The sequence below is a fragment of the Bufo bufo genome, chromosome 4 (genome assembly GCF_905171765.1).
Source record: "Bufo bufo chromosome 4, aBufBuf1.1, whole genome shotgun sequence".
NCBI classification, from domain to species: Eukaryota; Metazoa; Chordata; class Amphibia; order Anura; family Bufonidae; genus Bufo; species Bufo bufo.
The window spans coordinates 448,810,476-448,825,837 of NC_053392.1; the positions used below are offsets into that span (position 1 = coordinate 448,810,476).

General features: G+C 45.7%; 1 protein-coding gene across 2 annotated transcripts in view; it reads right to left on the reverse strand.

The window, feature by feature from the left end:
• The window catches only part of GALNT2 (polypeptide N-acetylgalactosaminyltransferase 2), a 121,835-nt gene that overhangs the window by 25,294 nt on the left and 81,179 nt on the right, over positions 1-15,362 (reverse strand). For both annotated transcript variants that reach the window (XM_040429407.1, XM_040429406.1), the window contains 4 exons: positions 10,782-10,869; positions 8,264-8,351; positions 2,264-2,367; positions 281-407 (listed from right to left, as the gene is read on the reverse strand). In XM_040429407.1, coding sequence (XP_040285341.1) covers positions 281-407; positions 2,264-2,367; positions 8,264-8,351; positions 10,782-10,869 — 407 coding nt within the window. The remainder of the gene's footprint in view (positions 1-280; positions 408-2,263; positions 2,368-8,263; positions 8,352-10,781; positions 10,870-15,362) is intronic.

Sequence of the window (15,362 nt, forward strand, 5' to 3'; positions counted from 1 at the left end):
TGAAAAATGAAAGGTGGAATCTGATTGGTTGATATGGGCAACTGAGCCAGTTCTACTTTACACTGGTTTGATAAATACCCCCCTATGTTCACAGCCTATGAGACAGTGCTCGGCTACCTTTGGTAGTCCCAGCATGTTATGTATGCACACTACTGCTCCATTCTCATACAGGGTGTGGAACCCAATGGTTGGACATGCAGTATTCATACATTTATCCTGTGGATAGGTGATACATGTTGTTCATAGACCAACACTTTTAATTATTGACTGGTATTTTTACCTGGCAAACACAGTTCCACTTCCACCAGGAAATGTGTATGGATGTTGCTTACGAAACACATGGCCTACCCTACTGCAGGGGATTATTTCCAGACTTCCACCACACTGCCACACACGGAATGAAATCTCTAAGATTGAGATGAAAAACAGATGAATTCAAATAAATCTCAATTAGCCTTGCTAACATAGAAATTTTTGAGGTTTTAATAAAACATACACTGAGAGAAATCTGCCATGTAACTTTAGCCCTTATTAATGTACTCGGTTCAGAAGAAAAAAGTGGTGACCCTGGGGAACCCTCAAATTAGAGAAAGCCACATTTGTTTTCCCTACAGAACAGTAACAATTTTAGTTCATGGGTTAAGAGTCTGGTCTTTTATCTAACATTGAACATAATTACATGTGATGTTCATAGGTACACCAACCATTTTAGGCTGGGTGTTTATGTTCAGGTTTTCTGGTGCAGATTTTGCAGCCAAAACCAGATCATAAAGGGAAAGTAAATATAAAGGACACAGAGCTCCTGCCTTTGCCCCACCAACTTCTAGGAAAATGCCAGCTGCTGGCTAGAGTAGACTTCATTTCTGGGGGATGGACAGCGGGATATGTAACAAATTTATTAAGAGGCTTATGCCGCTTATTAAATTTGTCGCATCCTTTGCTAACACAGGCAAATTAAGACAAATTACAGAACATCGGTCTGAATAAAAATAAATCTCCCCCAATGTGTTCCTATATAGACAACAACTGTAGCTAGATAGTTAAAACTGGAAACATTTCACTCCAAAGTGTCTGTGTGTAGCCTCAGCCTTATAATGGTAAGACCAAACTACTGACAAGCTCTGAGCCCAAGACAGCAGGAGACAAACTTGGGAACACCGATTCCTTTATAAAAGGTATCGTCGCATAAAAATGACATTCACACGGCAGTGTTTCGGTCAGTGATTGTGAGCCAAAACCAGGATTGGAGCCTCCACAGACATAAGGTATAAGGGAAAGATCTGCACCTGTTCTGTGTTTAGAGCCGCACCTGGTTTTGGCTCAAAATCACTGATGGAAATCACTGACGTGTGAATGAGGCCTAACAGTTTCCTGATAGTTGACGAGGTGTACTTGCGGAAATAAAGCAATTTCTGCAGTCAACAAATTAGCTCATATCAGCAGAGAATCCTCCAAAAAGGACTTATGTCGACGAGTTTAGGGGTTCTTTTCCCACTGTCAGTACACAGCACAGCAGGGTCCTGTTTGGCTGGATAAGGGTACTTTCACAGTGGCGTTTTTCTTTTCCGGCATAGAGTTCCGTCCTAGGTGCTCAATACCGGAAAAGAACTGATCAGGCATATGTGTACCTGGACCAACATGTAGAGATTCTGTACATATACTGGATGTAAACTCTTCAGGGTGACAAGTGTCATAAATTAGAGGGATGTTATGAAGATATAGGACTATTTTTCAAAAATAATGCACAAGTTTTCCTTTTTGTAGCCATGTCAAAAATATGAAAATGCCTCAAAATGTGTAAAAAATTATCTGCAACTCTGGCAGAAAACACAAATCCATACTTCAAGAACACAACATTTTTAAAAAAAAAGAACATATGGAGGAGCACATTCAACTGCCTTTCCTGTTGAAAGTCTATACTTTGACTTAAAGGGATCCTACAGTAATGAATTATGGCAATGCACAAAAATACTTTTCGAACATGATTTAATTATGGGAATCCCTACATTTCGTAGTGCAGTTATTCTGATAAAGTAGAAACATGCAGCGAATTCAAATATTGAGTTGATCCTTTTACCTTGCTAGCATAAAGAGACCGGAAGTTCCTGTTCTCAATACATATGTAACTATAAAGTTGCTGTAGCTTGTAAACGTCAATCCAAGAATAAAAATATTTGTATATTATTTATATATATTTATGCTAATCCATAATATATTACACAGAAAATAAAAACAACTGCTATGGGAAGTCATGTATACATACCTAAATTTTCCCCACCCCAAACGTCCATCATCATATCATATTTCCCCAATTCTTCAAAGTAGGATTTGTCCATCACAAACAACCCTCCAGCAATCATTGGAGTTCTACAAGGGACAGAGGAACGTTTTTATAGAAGTCCAGAGTAGTTATATTACAGAAGATAGCAACAATATAAACCAATCAAAGCAGTTTGAATGTGACAATAATTGCAAACCAATCTATTTATTTGAACAGTAAGTGATTAGGTAGATAGAAATACTCAATAAGTAACTACTTTAAAAGTCAGTTTATCGGGAAGGAACGTTCATACAATGTTTATTCCTGATAATTGGACCTCGTAAAGGTGCTGCCGATCACCAAAATACTAGTTGATGGGGACACCAAAATCATAGTTTCGGGACAGCAGATCGTACTGTATAAACAGCGATCTGGTGCACCGAAACAAAATCTGTTAGGAGACAAGCGATTGCAGTAGCGATTCCTTGTCCCTAATACAGTGGAGGTGAGTGCTGCATGTAAAAGGAGATTTTTGTGAAACTCACCTGTAAAATCTTTTTCTCGTCTTTTCCATTGGGGGACACAGACCATGGGTATAGCTTAGGATATTACTAGGAGGGACACACTATTAAAAAAAAGAAGCTCCTCCTCCTCGGGCTATACCCCCAGGCACCTCCAGGAGAACTTCAGTCGTTGCAAAAGCAGTAGGAGAAGGAGAACGGAAATAAACACACAATGGAAACCATCACACAGCACACCATAAGGCGTAAACCAAAAAAGGGGCGGGTGCTATGTCCCCCAATGGAAAAGACGAGAAAAAGATTTTACAGGTGAGTTTCACAAAAATCTCCTTTTCTCGTTCATTCCATTGGGGGACACAGACCATGGAACGTCCAAAAGCAGTCCATGGGGTGGGAAAAAAGAAACAATCCAACACCGCCAGGAGCAAACGTCCAGCAGTCAAACAGGAACCACAGCCTGCAATACCCTGCGCCCAAGGACAGCATCAGCCGAGGCCAGCGAGTGCAACTGATAAAACTTTGTGAAAGTATGTAAGGACGACCAAGTGGCCGCCTTACACAACTGGGAGGCGGATGCGCGATTGCGTCTAGCCCAGGAAGCTCCCACTGCCCTTGTGGAGTGAGCGGTAATCCGCGACGGGGGAACCTGGCCACGAGCGCGATAGGCCGCAGCAATAGCGGAACGGATCCACCGCGCCACGGTGACCTTGGAAGCCGCCAGACCCTTACGAGACCCTTCAGGAATCACAAAGATGGTGGAAGAGCGGCCCCTGAGACAGGAGATCCTCTCTGTCGGGAAGAGGCCACGGAACGTCCGCCAACATACGAGCGACGCTGGAGAACCAGGCGCGGCGAGGCCAATCTGGGGCGATGAGAATGGTTGGTATCCCCTCCGCCTCGATCTTGCGCAGCACCTTCGGCAACAGAGGAATTGGAGGGAATACGTAAAAGGAGGCTGAACCGCTGCCATGGGGATACCAGCGCGTCCACCCCGCCCGCCCGCGGATCTCGAGCGCGGGCTAGATATACCGGCACCTTGTGGTTGAGCCGGGAAGCCATCAAATCTACGTCCGGACAGCCCCATCGGTGGCAGATGTCCTCGAACACCTCCGGATGGAGAGACCACTCTCCCGGATCCACCTTGGTGCGACTCAGAAAATCCGCCGTCCAATTGTCAACTCCCGGGATGTACACTGCCGACAATACTGGAACATGAGACTCCGCCCATAAGAGGATCCTCGCTACTTCCCGCATTACTGCCCGACTGCGGGTCCCGCCCTGATGATTGACATAAGCCACAGCCGTGGCATTGTCCGACTGAACACGCACCGGGCGAGTTGCAAGGAGAGGAGTCCAGTGGGAGAGGGAGTGGAAAATCGCCCTTAATTCCAAAACATTTATCGGTAGACGGGATTCCTCCGTCGACCAGACACCCTGAACCGTGAGGTTCCGGAGAACCCCTCCCCAACCGATGAGGCTGGCGTCGGTGGTGACTATCGTCCAGGAGAACGGAAGGAAGGACTTTCCTGACGATAGGTTCAGGGAAGACTGCCACCAAGGGAGAGACGCTCGAACTTGCCGGGACAGGCGAACAGGAGAGTCTAGACCCCGAGAGGTCTTGTTCCAGAGGGCAAGGATCATCTGTTGAAGCGGACGAGTGTGAAATTGGGCGTACGGGATCGCCTCGAAAGAGGAGACCATAAGGCCCAGAACCCGCATGCACTCCCGAATGGTGGGACGTGGAGAGCGTAGAAGGAGCACCACTGCCAGTCGAATCTGGGAAGACTTGGAATCCGGAAGAAACACCCGAGAAATCGAGGTGTCCAAGATCATCCCCAGGAACGAGAGTCTCCGGGAGGGGTGCAGAGAGGACTTGGGGAGATTGATCAGCCACCCGAACCGTTCCAGGGATTGAACAGTGATTCGGACGCTGTCCTCGGCCTGTGGCAGAGACGGAGCTTTTATTAAGATGTCGTCTTAACAAAGAGATGCCCCTGGTGCGAAGAAGCGCCATGAGAGGCGCCAGAATCTTTGTAAAAACTCGAGGGGCGGTCGCCAACCCAAAAGGTAGGGCGACGAACTGGTAATGACGCCCCCCCCTATGGCAAAGCGCAGAAAGCGATGGTGGGACTCTGCAATAGGGACGTGTAAGTAGGCGTCTCGAATGTCCACAGACGCGAGAAATTCTCCTGGAAGCAGAGAAGCAATAACGGAGCGAAGGGACTCCATGCGAAACTTCCGCACCCGTAGAAACTTGTTGAGAAGTTTCAGATCCAGGATCGGACGCACCGACCCCTCCTTCTTTGGAACAACGAACAGGTTTGAGTAGAAACCTGTCCCTTGCTCTTCCGGGAGAACGGGGGAAATGACACCACGGTCCAGAAGAGAGGAGACCGCAAAAAAGAGGTCCGAGGCCCTGGCCGGATCCCCCGGGACGCGAGAAGGGAAAAAACGTTCCGGCGGGCTGGACGCAAACTCCAACTTGTAATCGGACGTCACAATTTCCAGAGCCCAGGCGTCCTGAACGTGAGCCCTCCAAACCTGTTGAAAGGAGAGCAGACGGCCCCCCACCACGAGGGGTGGGGGCACCCCTTCACGCGGCGGGTTGCTTGTGAGCAGGAGGATGGGCTGACTGCGCCCGAGCTCGCCAAGAGGGCTGGGGCTTGAAGAAAGGTTTTTTTGCGGGAGTCCTGGGATCCCCCTGCTGACGAGGACGCCGGCGTCCTGGCAGTGGAGAAGCGACGAAAGGACTGGCCCCGGAAACCTGAAGGCCGAGACCGAAAGGGACGCTTGGTCCTGGGCTGAGGTAAATCAGTGCTCTTGCCCCCAGTTGCGGCAGAGATGAATTCATCTAGTTGAGCCCCAAAGAGCCTGGACCCTTCAAAGGGAAGGTTAGCGAGGGAACGCTTGGATGAGGCATCAGCATCCCACACTTTCAACCAGACCTCCCTGCGCTGAATGACCGAGAGGGCCGAAATAAGGGCAAAGAGGGAGCCGATGTCCATTGAAGCCTCACAGAGATATTTAGAAGCTTGAGACATCTGGATGATAAAATCCAGAGTATCTGCAGAAATGTCCTGCTCTGACAGATCCTGGTGGTGGCGCTGTAACCACGTCGTAAGGGCTCTGGCGACCCAAGCCGACGCAAAGGCCGGTCGCAGGGAAGCGCCCGCCAGGGAGAAGATGGACTTGGAAAGTGAATCCAGACGTCTGTCCACCGCATCCTGCAGAGAGGAACCGTCTAGGACGGGAAGGGCCGTGTTCTTGGCTAACCTGGCCACCGGAGGATCTACCTTAGGGGAAGAAGTCCACTTTTCCACTGTGTCAGCTGGAAAAGGGTAAAGCGTATCCATGCGCTTGGTGGCCGAAAATTTTTGATTAGGTCGATCCCAAGCTTTTGATATGACCGCAGTGAATTCCTCATGAACAGGGAACACAGCGGACTCCTGCTTTTTGGGTGGAAAAAGGGAGAACTCCCGACTAGTGGAGGGAGGAGAATCCCCTTGTATATTAAAAGTGTCACGGACAGCTGCCACCAATTCGGATACCATGGTGGAAAGCTTAGGCAGGGGTTCCCGCTCCGTGACTTCGTCCGATCCGGACAATTCCCCATCGGATTTGCGCTCCATGAGAGGGGGAGAGTCAACCGGGCATGCCTCAAGGCGGGGGGGAGAAGCGGAGTCATCCGAGGAGTCATCAAACGCCCTCTGTGAGAGTCACTGAGAGGAGATGGAGTGGTGGATGCCACTGGAGTAGTAGCTGCCATGCGCTCCATGAAGGACATGGCTGCCTTGGCAACTAAGGCCAGATCAGCAGCCGCATTAGACATGGCGGAAGCCCATGCGGGTACCGCAGGTTCCGCAGGGGCAGAGGGAGGACCGGGCTGAGCTAGAGAAGGAGACTGATCCTGTCCAGGAGCAGGGCATGAGTCACAGGAACCAGTGACAGAAAAAGGCATAAGGCACACCTTACATGACCCAGTGGAGCCTGAGAGGAAGCCTTGGAAGACTTAGGGGCCCCAGGTTTAGGCATGATGGCTTCCAAATGTAACAGATTTCCTACCAGGTTGCTGCAATTCCTACCACCCAGGAAACAGCAGAAGTCTCCGGTCACCAAGAACTGAGGAGCTGCACGGCCGCAATCCAGCAGTCTCCGGCGTAGGGAGAGACAGAGCGGGACGCCGAGGCTCCGCCCCCTTGAACACGTCATTGCGGCGCGAAATAAGCGCGCGCGCGAGAGAGTTTTAAAAAAACACCCCTTTGCCTGATATGGCGCAGCGGGGTTAATATATGGAGGAGCGGCCCGGCGGGAACTGCAGAGAGCGCAGCGGCCATACAGTACACTAGCTGCAGCGGCGTCCTGCCTCTGCCGATACCAGGTTGCCGCTAGCTGTAGGCAGGTAGGGAAAACATATATTGTCACCGGAGGGTCTACACAGCGGACTCCTCACCAGCCCTTCCCCGAAGGCACCCACCCAAAGCTGCCCTCAGCAGGTCCTTCTCTAGCTCACCCTAGGTCTCAGAGCGCCAGACAGACGACATGAAGAGGGGGGGGGGGGGGGGGGGGAGATTGAAGCAGGCAATACTTATCTGCTCAGCATGCTCCCTCGTTGTCCGGACCAGCAGGGATTCACCTCTTCAGACATCTGACTCCAACCAAGGAGAACAGTGCTCTGGTGGAGGGTAGGCAGCAGGTGTCCCAGCAGCTGGTGGGATGCCAGAGCTACATGTCGAGCCTGGATCCACTTTTCTTCTGTGGGGTAATGGGAGGTAGCCAGGAACCTTCAGAAGACCGTGGCAGACACTCCACAGGGCCCAGGAAAGCGCAATGCTGACCTGCGTCCCCATCTGAAAACAGAAAATAATAAAAACAGGAGAAGAATAAGCATCAACCTCCTTGAACGGACACTAAGCAAAGACTGAAGTTCTCCTGGAGGTGCCTGGGGGTATAGCCCGAGGAGGAGGAGCTTCTTTTTTTGCATAGTGTCCCTCCTAGTAATATCCTAAGCTATACCCATGGTCTGTGTCCCCCAATGGAATGAACGAGAAATGTAGCTTTCCCCCTCCTCTGACGAGCAGGCATTTATCAGGAAGGATTCCTTTCCAATCAATGCCTGCTTAGTCAGCATATGTAAATGCACCACAAAAGTAGGATCTCGCTTATGAGATTTTTTTTGTGCAGTTGATGATTGTAAGCATTTGGCTCCGAATCATTAATGGTTTTGGAAAGCTGGTATAACTTGGTGAAGAAAAATGCTAAATATGAAAAAATTTTCTCTTACTTATTAAAAAATGGACAAGATATTGGAAGGTTTTTATGCAAAAATAGGGGTGTTTTCTTTATTCTCTCGACCTAAGGGAGGGGGGAGTAGTATGATATTTATTGTGTTTATATTTGCTGTATGATATATTTTATATATATATATATATATATATATATATATATATATATATATATAAAAAAGGTCAATAGAAATACTCACTTGATTGATGCTACCGGGTTTCCTTGCCGTGCTCGTCTTTGCTCTGGAGTCATATAATCCCATTTAAAAACTAAGTTCCAATCAAAACCTAGAAATGATAAATAAAGTAAGGAAATAAAGACTCGTTAGAAACTTTGTTTTTTGTAATTGTATCATGTACTTGGTAAACTGACTTAAGTAGGTATGCCTAAATGCTTAAAGCAGCGTTGCAGTTATTTGAAGTTATTCCCTATCCACAGGTTAGAGGACTATTACATTGGTGGGGGTCTGACCACTAGGACTCTCCAGGAATCATGACAACAGCAACCCCCCACAATGAACAGAGCAGCAGGTAAAGCGTGTGCTGCATTCACCTTTATGGGACTGCCAGAGATATCAGAAAAAACAGGATATTGTGCTCGGCTATTTCCAGCAGTCCCGAAGAGATGAATAAAGCAGCTGTGGACATGTTTGTCCTGCCACTCCATTTCAAGGGGAGAGCTACACAATATTGAACATCAGTTCTCGGGATTGGTAGAGGTCCCAGCATTCAGAACCCCTTCAATCTAATGGTCATCCCCTTTCCTTTGGATAGGGGATAACTTGAAATAACTCAAACACCCAATTCAATTATAAGCTAATCAACATTGGTGTCAAATGCTACTCCTAGAATTGATATTACCTAGGCATATACAGTGGGATGCGAAAGTTTGGGCAACCTTGTTAATTGTCATGATTTTCCTGTATAAATCGTTGGTTGTTACGATAAAAAATGTGAGATAAATATATCATATAGGAGACACACACAGTGATATTTGAAAAGTGAAAGGAAGTTTATTGGATTTACAGAAAGTGTGCTATAATTGTTTAAACAAAATTCGGCAGGTGCATAAATTTGGGCACTGTTGTCATTTTATTGATTCCAAAACCTTTAGAACTAATTATTGGAACTCAAATTGGCTTGGTAAGCTCAGTGACCCCTGACCTACATACACAGGTGAATCCAATTATGAGAAAGAGTATTTAAGGGGGTCAATTGTAAGTTTCCCTCTATTAATTTTCTCTAAAGAGTAGCAACATGGGGGTCTCAAAACAACTCTCAAATGACCTGAAGACAAAGATTGTTCACCATCATGGTTTAGGGGAAGGATACAGAAAGCTGTTTCAGAGATTTCAGCTGTCTGTTTCCACAGTTAGGAACATATTAAGGAAATGGAAGACCACAGGCTCAGTTCAAGTTAAGGCTCGAAGTGGCAGACCAAGAAAAATCTCGGATAGACAGAAGCGACGAATGGTGAGAACAGTCAGAGTCAACCCACAGACCAGCACCAAAGACCTACAACATCATCTTGCTGCAGATGAAGTCACTGTGCATCGTTCAACCATTCGGCACACTTTACACAAGGAGATGCTGTATGCGAGAGTGATGCAGAGGAAGCCTTTTCTCCGCCCACAGCACAAAAAGTGCCGCTTGAGGTGGGCTAAAGCACATTTGGACAAGCCAGCTTCATTTTGGAATAAGGTGCTGTGGACTGATGAAACTAAAATTGAGTTATTTGGCCATAACAAGGGGCGTTATGCATGGAGGAAAAAGAACACAGCATTCCAAGAAAAACACCTGCTACCTACAGTAAAATATGGTGGTGGTTCCATCATGCTGTGGGGCTGTGTGGCCAGTGCAGGGACTGGGAATCTTGTCAAAGTTGAGGGACGCATGGATTCCACTCAGTATCAGCAGATTCTGGAGACCAATGTCCAGGAATCAGTGACAAAGCTGAAGCTGCGCCGGGGCTGGATCTTTCAACAAGACAACGACCCTAAACACTGCTCAAAATCCACTAAGGCATTTATGCAGAGGAACAAGTACAACGTTCTGGAATGGCCATCTCAGTCCCCAGACCTGAATATAATTGAAAATCTGTGGTGTGACTTAAAGAGAGCTGTCCATGCTCGGAAGCCATCAAACCTGAATGAACTAAAGATGTTTTGTAAAGAGGAATGGTCCAAAATACCTTCAACCAGAATCCAGACTCTTATTGGAACCTACAGGAAGCGTTTAGAGGCTGTAATTTCTGCAAAAGGAGGATCTACTAAATATTGACTTCATTTCTTTTTTGTGGTGTATCACTGTGTGTGTCTCCTATATGATATATTTAACTGACATTTTTTATCGTAACAACCAACGATTTATACAGGAAAATCATGACGATTAACAAGGTTGCCCAAACTTTCGCATCCCACTGTATATGCCTAGGTAATATCAATTCTAGTAGTACCATTTGAACACCAATGTTGATTAGCTTATAATTTAATTATAAAAGGGCTGTGAAGTGCATGAATATTGATGACCCATCCTCAAGACAGGCCATCGATATCAGATCGCCAAGGGTTAGACTATGGCACCCCCGCCGATCCGCTGTTTGAAGAGCTGAATTAGAGATTCACAGATGGCCTTGGAAGGCCTTTTGCCTAGTCAGTGTCTTACCATACGAAAAATATGGCATACCCCTAAGAAGCAATTTGTAATATAATATTGTACCTCCTTTTAAATCTGCTGATGCGCCAACATATTGGAAGTTGTCCATATTAATCACATCAATTATAGGAGACACAACTCTAGTTCTGTCCTAAAATGACAAAAATACATTCATGAATGCAAAACTTTTACAATTTTTACTACAGCAGTAATTTAACACCCTCAGAAAGTTAGAAGGAATTGTACAGGAAAATGGTGATGAAAATAAGTGGATGGTTTATTAACCCATCTAGCAGCAACGTTTCAGCTCTCTCAAAGGAGCCTTTGTCCAGCTGAATCAACATGTGCAGTGTCATATATAAATAGTGAAAACAATATACACACAATAAATTTACATGATTAATCAATAAAACAATGTATAAACATGAAAACGACATTTAAAAAAAACATACCGTAATTCATCTATAAAAATATCGTGATGTCATTATTATTCAGTGATGATAATGAATATAAAGTGCAAACGATTATTAAAGTAATGTTAGAGTTCCATATACATAATTGTCAATAAACCTACATAATTTTGTACAGTGAATACTGACAAAAAATTGATTAGAACCATAAAATCATATGGAGCAGTCACACATGGTCTCGATAGCATGTAGGAACCAACTTGGCGTCAGTAAAAACGGCTTGCGCATGCGCCACTCATCTGTGCTCTCGCGAGACATGGGAATATAGCTAGAAGTATAGAAACCACATTAAAGATGGCCGCTAGCTCGACAAAGCTCAGAGCGCATGCTCCTGCCCATCCTGGCAAGCACGCCCCTTGTATTACGTCCGAGCAATCCAAAAGTACGTTAACTAGCTGCACCGCAATTTACACTTCACACGGCTGGCGAGGCCACAGTAAACCCATGTGTTATCACGGGTCCCTGTGCCTCCAAGTCTTGTAGGGAGGCGCTTCAAGCGTTAGCCAGCAGCGTCCACCCTCTCTTGACCATCCAGCATTACTGCACCTATGTAACCACCCCAGGGGTATAGAGGGAGCACCCAAGGAACTCCTTGAAAGGGGATCACTGAAACCAATTAGGACAGGGAACTCAGGTGTCACCTTTGTGCGATCCAGAGTACCCGTCCAGGTCAAGAGGGGAGCATAGGTTATATCACATGATAAGAGCAAATTAAAAAATGGCTGCTTAACATCAAAGATACCGGACGGCAGCGCCACGAGTCAGCCACTCCCATGTCCCAAATGGGGCAGAATCAAGTGACAATGAGGTACGAGCAATGAAAGCGGTCACGATTTTTGTGGCTTCCTAACAATTATATATCCTTAATATATCACAAACAGAATAAGTAGTTCAATCATGAATCGCCTGTATGGTCCTTCTATTCAACCGCCAGTGTGACTGCTCCAAATATTCAACCAATCATTCATGTCCTACAAGAGAAACAGAAAAAAGAACAGAATTATAGAAATGGCACATGTTGTTTCCCACACATTGAAGTTTCAGAGCAAAAAAGTACAAAAGTAGTGGAGACTAAGGCTACTTTCACACTTGCAGCAGAGAGATCCGGCAAGCAGTTCCGTCGCCGGAACTGCCTGCCGGATCTGGCAAAACGTATGCCTGATGGCATAAGTAAGACTGATCAGGATCAGTCTTAAAAATGCCTGATCAGTCAAAAAAAATGCATTGAAATGCCGGATCTGTCTCTCCGGTGTCATCCGGCTAAAAAGATCCGGCATTTATTTTTTTCACCTTTTTTTCGGTCTGCGCATGCGCATACCAGAAGGACGGGTCCGGCATTCCAGTACTTTGAATGCCGGATCCGGCACTAATACATTCCTATAGGGAAAAATGCCGGATCCGGCATTCAGGCAAGTCTTCAGTTTTTTTTCGCCGGAGATAAAACCGCAGCATGCTACGTTTTTCTCTTTTGCCTGATCAGTCAAAATGACTGAACTGAAGACATCCTGATGCATCCTGAACGGATTACTCTCCATTCAGAATGCATGGGGCTATGCCTGATCAGTTCTTTTCCGGTATAGAGCCCCTGTGACGGAACTCTATGCCGGAAAAGAAAAACGCTAGTGTGAAAGTAGCCTAAATCACTTTAAATTCCACATTTAGACCCTTAGGTTTCAATGTCTCCAATGTATAGATCCAATAAAGCTCTCTCCTCTTTAACAATACAGTCTTAGCACCTCCACGTCTCAGAATGGGTATTTGCACCCGCCATTAATGTGTGCTGCTATATATATATATATATTATTTTTTTTAAATATATATATTTTATTATTTATTTACTTTTTACACCTGCCTATCATTCTAATTGGTTTAACATTTCTGAGGCTACTTTCACACCTGCGTTAGGTGCGGATCCGTCTGGTATCTGCACAGACGGATCCGCACCTATAATGCAAACGCTTAGATCCGTTCAGAACGGATCCGTTTGCATTACCATGAACAAAAAAATAAATAAATAATAATAATTATTTTTTTTATTTTTTTTGTTCATGATAATGCAAACGGATCCGTTTTGACTTTACATTGAAAGTCAATGGGGGACGGATCAGTTTGAAAATTGAGCCATATTGTGTCAACTTCAAACTGATCCGTCCCCATTGACTTACATTGTAAGTCTGGACGGATCCGTTTGCCTCCGCACGGCCAGGCGGACATCCGAACGATGCAAGCTGCGTTCAGGTGTCCGCTTGCTGAGCGGAGGACAAACGGTGCCAAACTGATGCATTCTGAGCCGCAGAGGGGCCGCTTGTGAGAGCCTTCAAACAGAGCTCACAAGCGGAGCCCCGAACGCTAGTGTGAAAGTAGCCTAAACAGTATATAATCTTAGAGAAGTCCTTATGCAGAATAACACTGTCAGTACAGACAGGGCTATGTAGGAATGTGTTCCATTAAGAAGGGGTATGGTAATAAGCAGTTCCCACATTTGACTTTTCAGAAGTTTTGATAGAGGACTGGCACAAAGGGAAAAGATAGCACAGTGTCCTATAGGCAAAAAAACAAAAAAAAAAATCCTTATTTCTTGGTTCCCAAGTGCTGGGGTAGATTGGAGTGATCAGTAAATCTTTTGTGTCCTGTTACAGTACATAAGGAGAAAGGTCTGTACCTCACATTATTTCATCAGCAAGGTGGGATCATGTTAAAGTATGATCACATCCTATGTCTATGCAGGAAAAGAGCTCAAAAGGACTCCTCTCAGGTTAATTTGCATATGTATCAAATCCTTTTTTTACAAAATAAAAGCACACAGAGCTATGGGGACTGGGTATTGCGGATGTGCTAGCGGCCACCTAGCAACCCATGTCCTCCGCTCTATACCCAAAATCCCGGTGAGAGGTTCCCTTTAAGGCCTTGCCAGAAGTTGACGAACATCAAAAGCGGGAAGAAGTTCTCGCAAAAGACCGTACACCTAACGTATACTAGTGAAATTCGCTTTATAAGATACACGGCCATTTTTTGCCCACTTTTGGGAAAAAATGCATCTTATAAAGTGAAAAATATGGTACTTGTTGCTGGCACTGATTGGCTGTAAGTAAGGAGCTTATTGGCCATTTTAAATCCTTAAAACTTCCAGTAACATCGCAGCCTTTTGTATCAATTGAATTGCCCTGTCAGGATGTCACATCATATGTGTCCCGACTATCAGGGGGTGGAGCTCTGCAGCGCCTACTATCATCATCTCAATGGTGGATCCTAATCACGCCCCCAAGTGAACCCCATAGGATCTACGTCACAAACAAAGGTCTTATAAGCTAGCCGTGAGGCGGACATGCTCACACTCTGCCCTAACCCCTGAAGACGCCGGTACACGGCGAAACATGTCGGGGGGCAGCGTGAAGCTCTAATTTTAAAACAGTACATCACTGCAGCCTAGTACTAGAGTGTCAAGAAATCACACAGTGCCTACACATAACACAGGCAGCGCGCAGCCAGTTAGGCACTAGTGTGTATCTACCTAGTAGCAGGCAACCTGGTCAGGTGACATCCTGACAGGGCATTTCAATTGATACAAAAGGCTGCGATGTTACTGGAAGTTTTAAGGATTTAGTTATCAACAGTAGTACTATTAGTAGGAAAACAATAAAAGTTAAGTCTTAGTTAATTAGGTAGGTGCAGGATTAATAGGTGTAATCTAGTCCTAGGGACACCAGTAATAATGTTTAGTTGTACAACACACCATATCCTTGCACTTAAAGGGAGAGCATAGTATTTGAAGTATTGGCTATTTTAGACACCAGCAATATCTTTGTGCCAGTCAAAGGGCTCCTCAGTGCAGGGAAAGTCTCATGCGTAGAAATATGCATAACATTCTTTTCAAAGTGTAGAATTGCTTGTCTTTATGATGCCTGTACATGTGTTATTGTGACCCCTAATTGCAAAAGTGCATGAGAGCATATGATGAGGTGAGCTTTGACAACTGTTCACATGGTGCGGTGCTGCGTGGCGGCCATGGTTGCTGTGATGCTGTTAGATGGTCACCACGCAGTGCCGCGCCAAATTTAGAGTAGGTTCCCACTCGAGGAGGCAACCTTGTCGTGGTGAGCGGGCTTATGCTTTTTGATCAAAATGTGTACTAATGCCTCAAGTAGGCATGCAACTTAGGGGCATGTATACTATT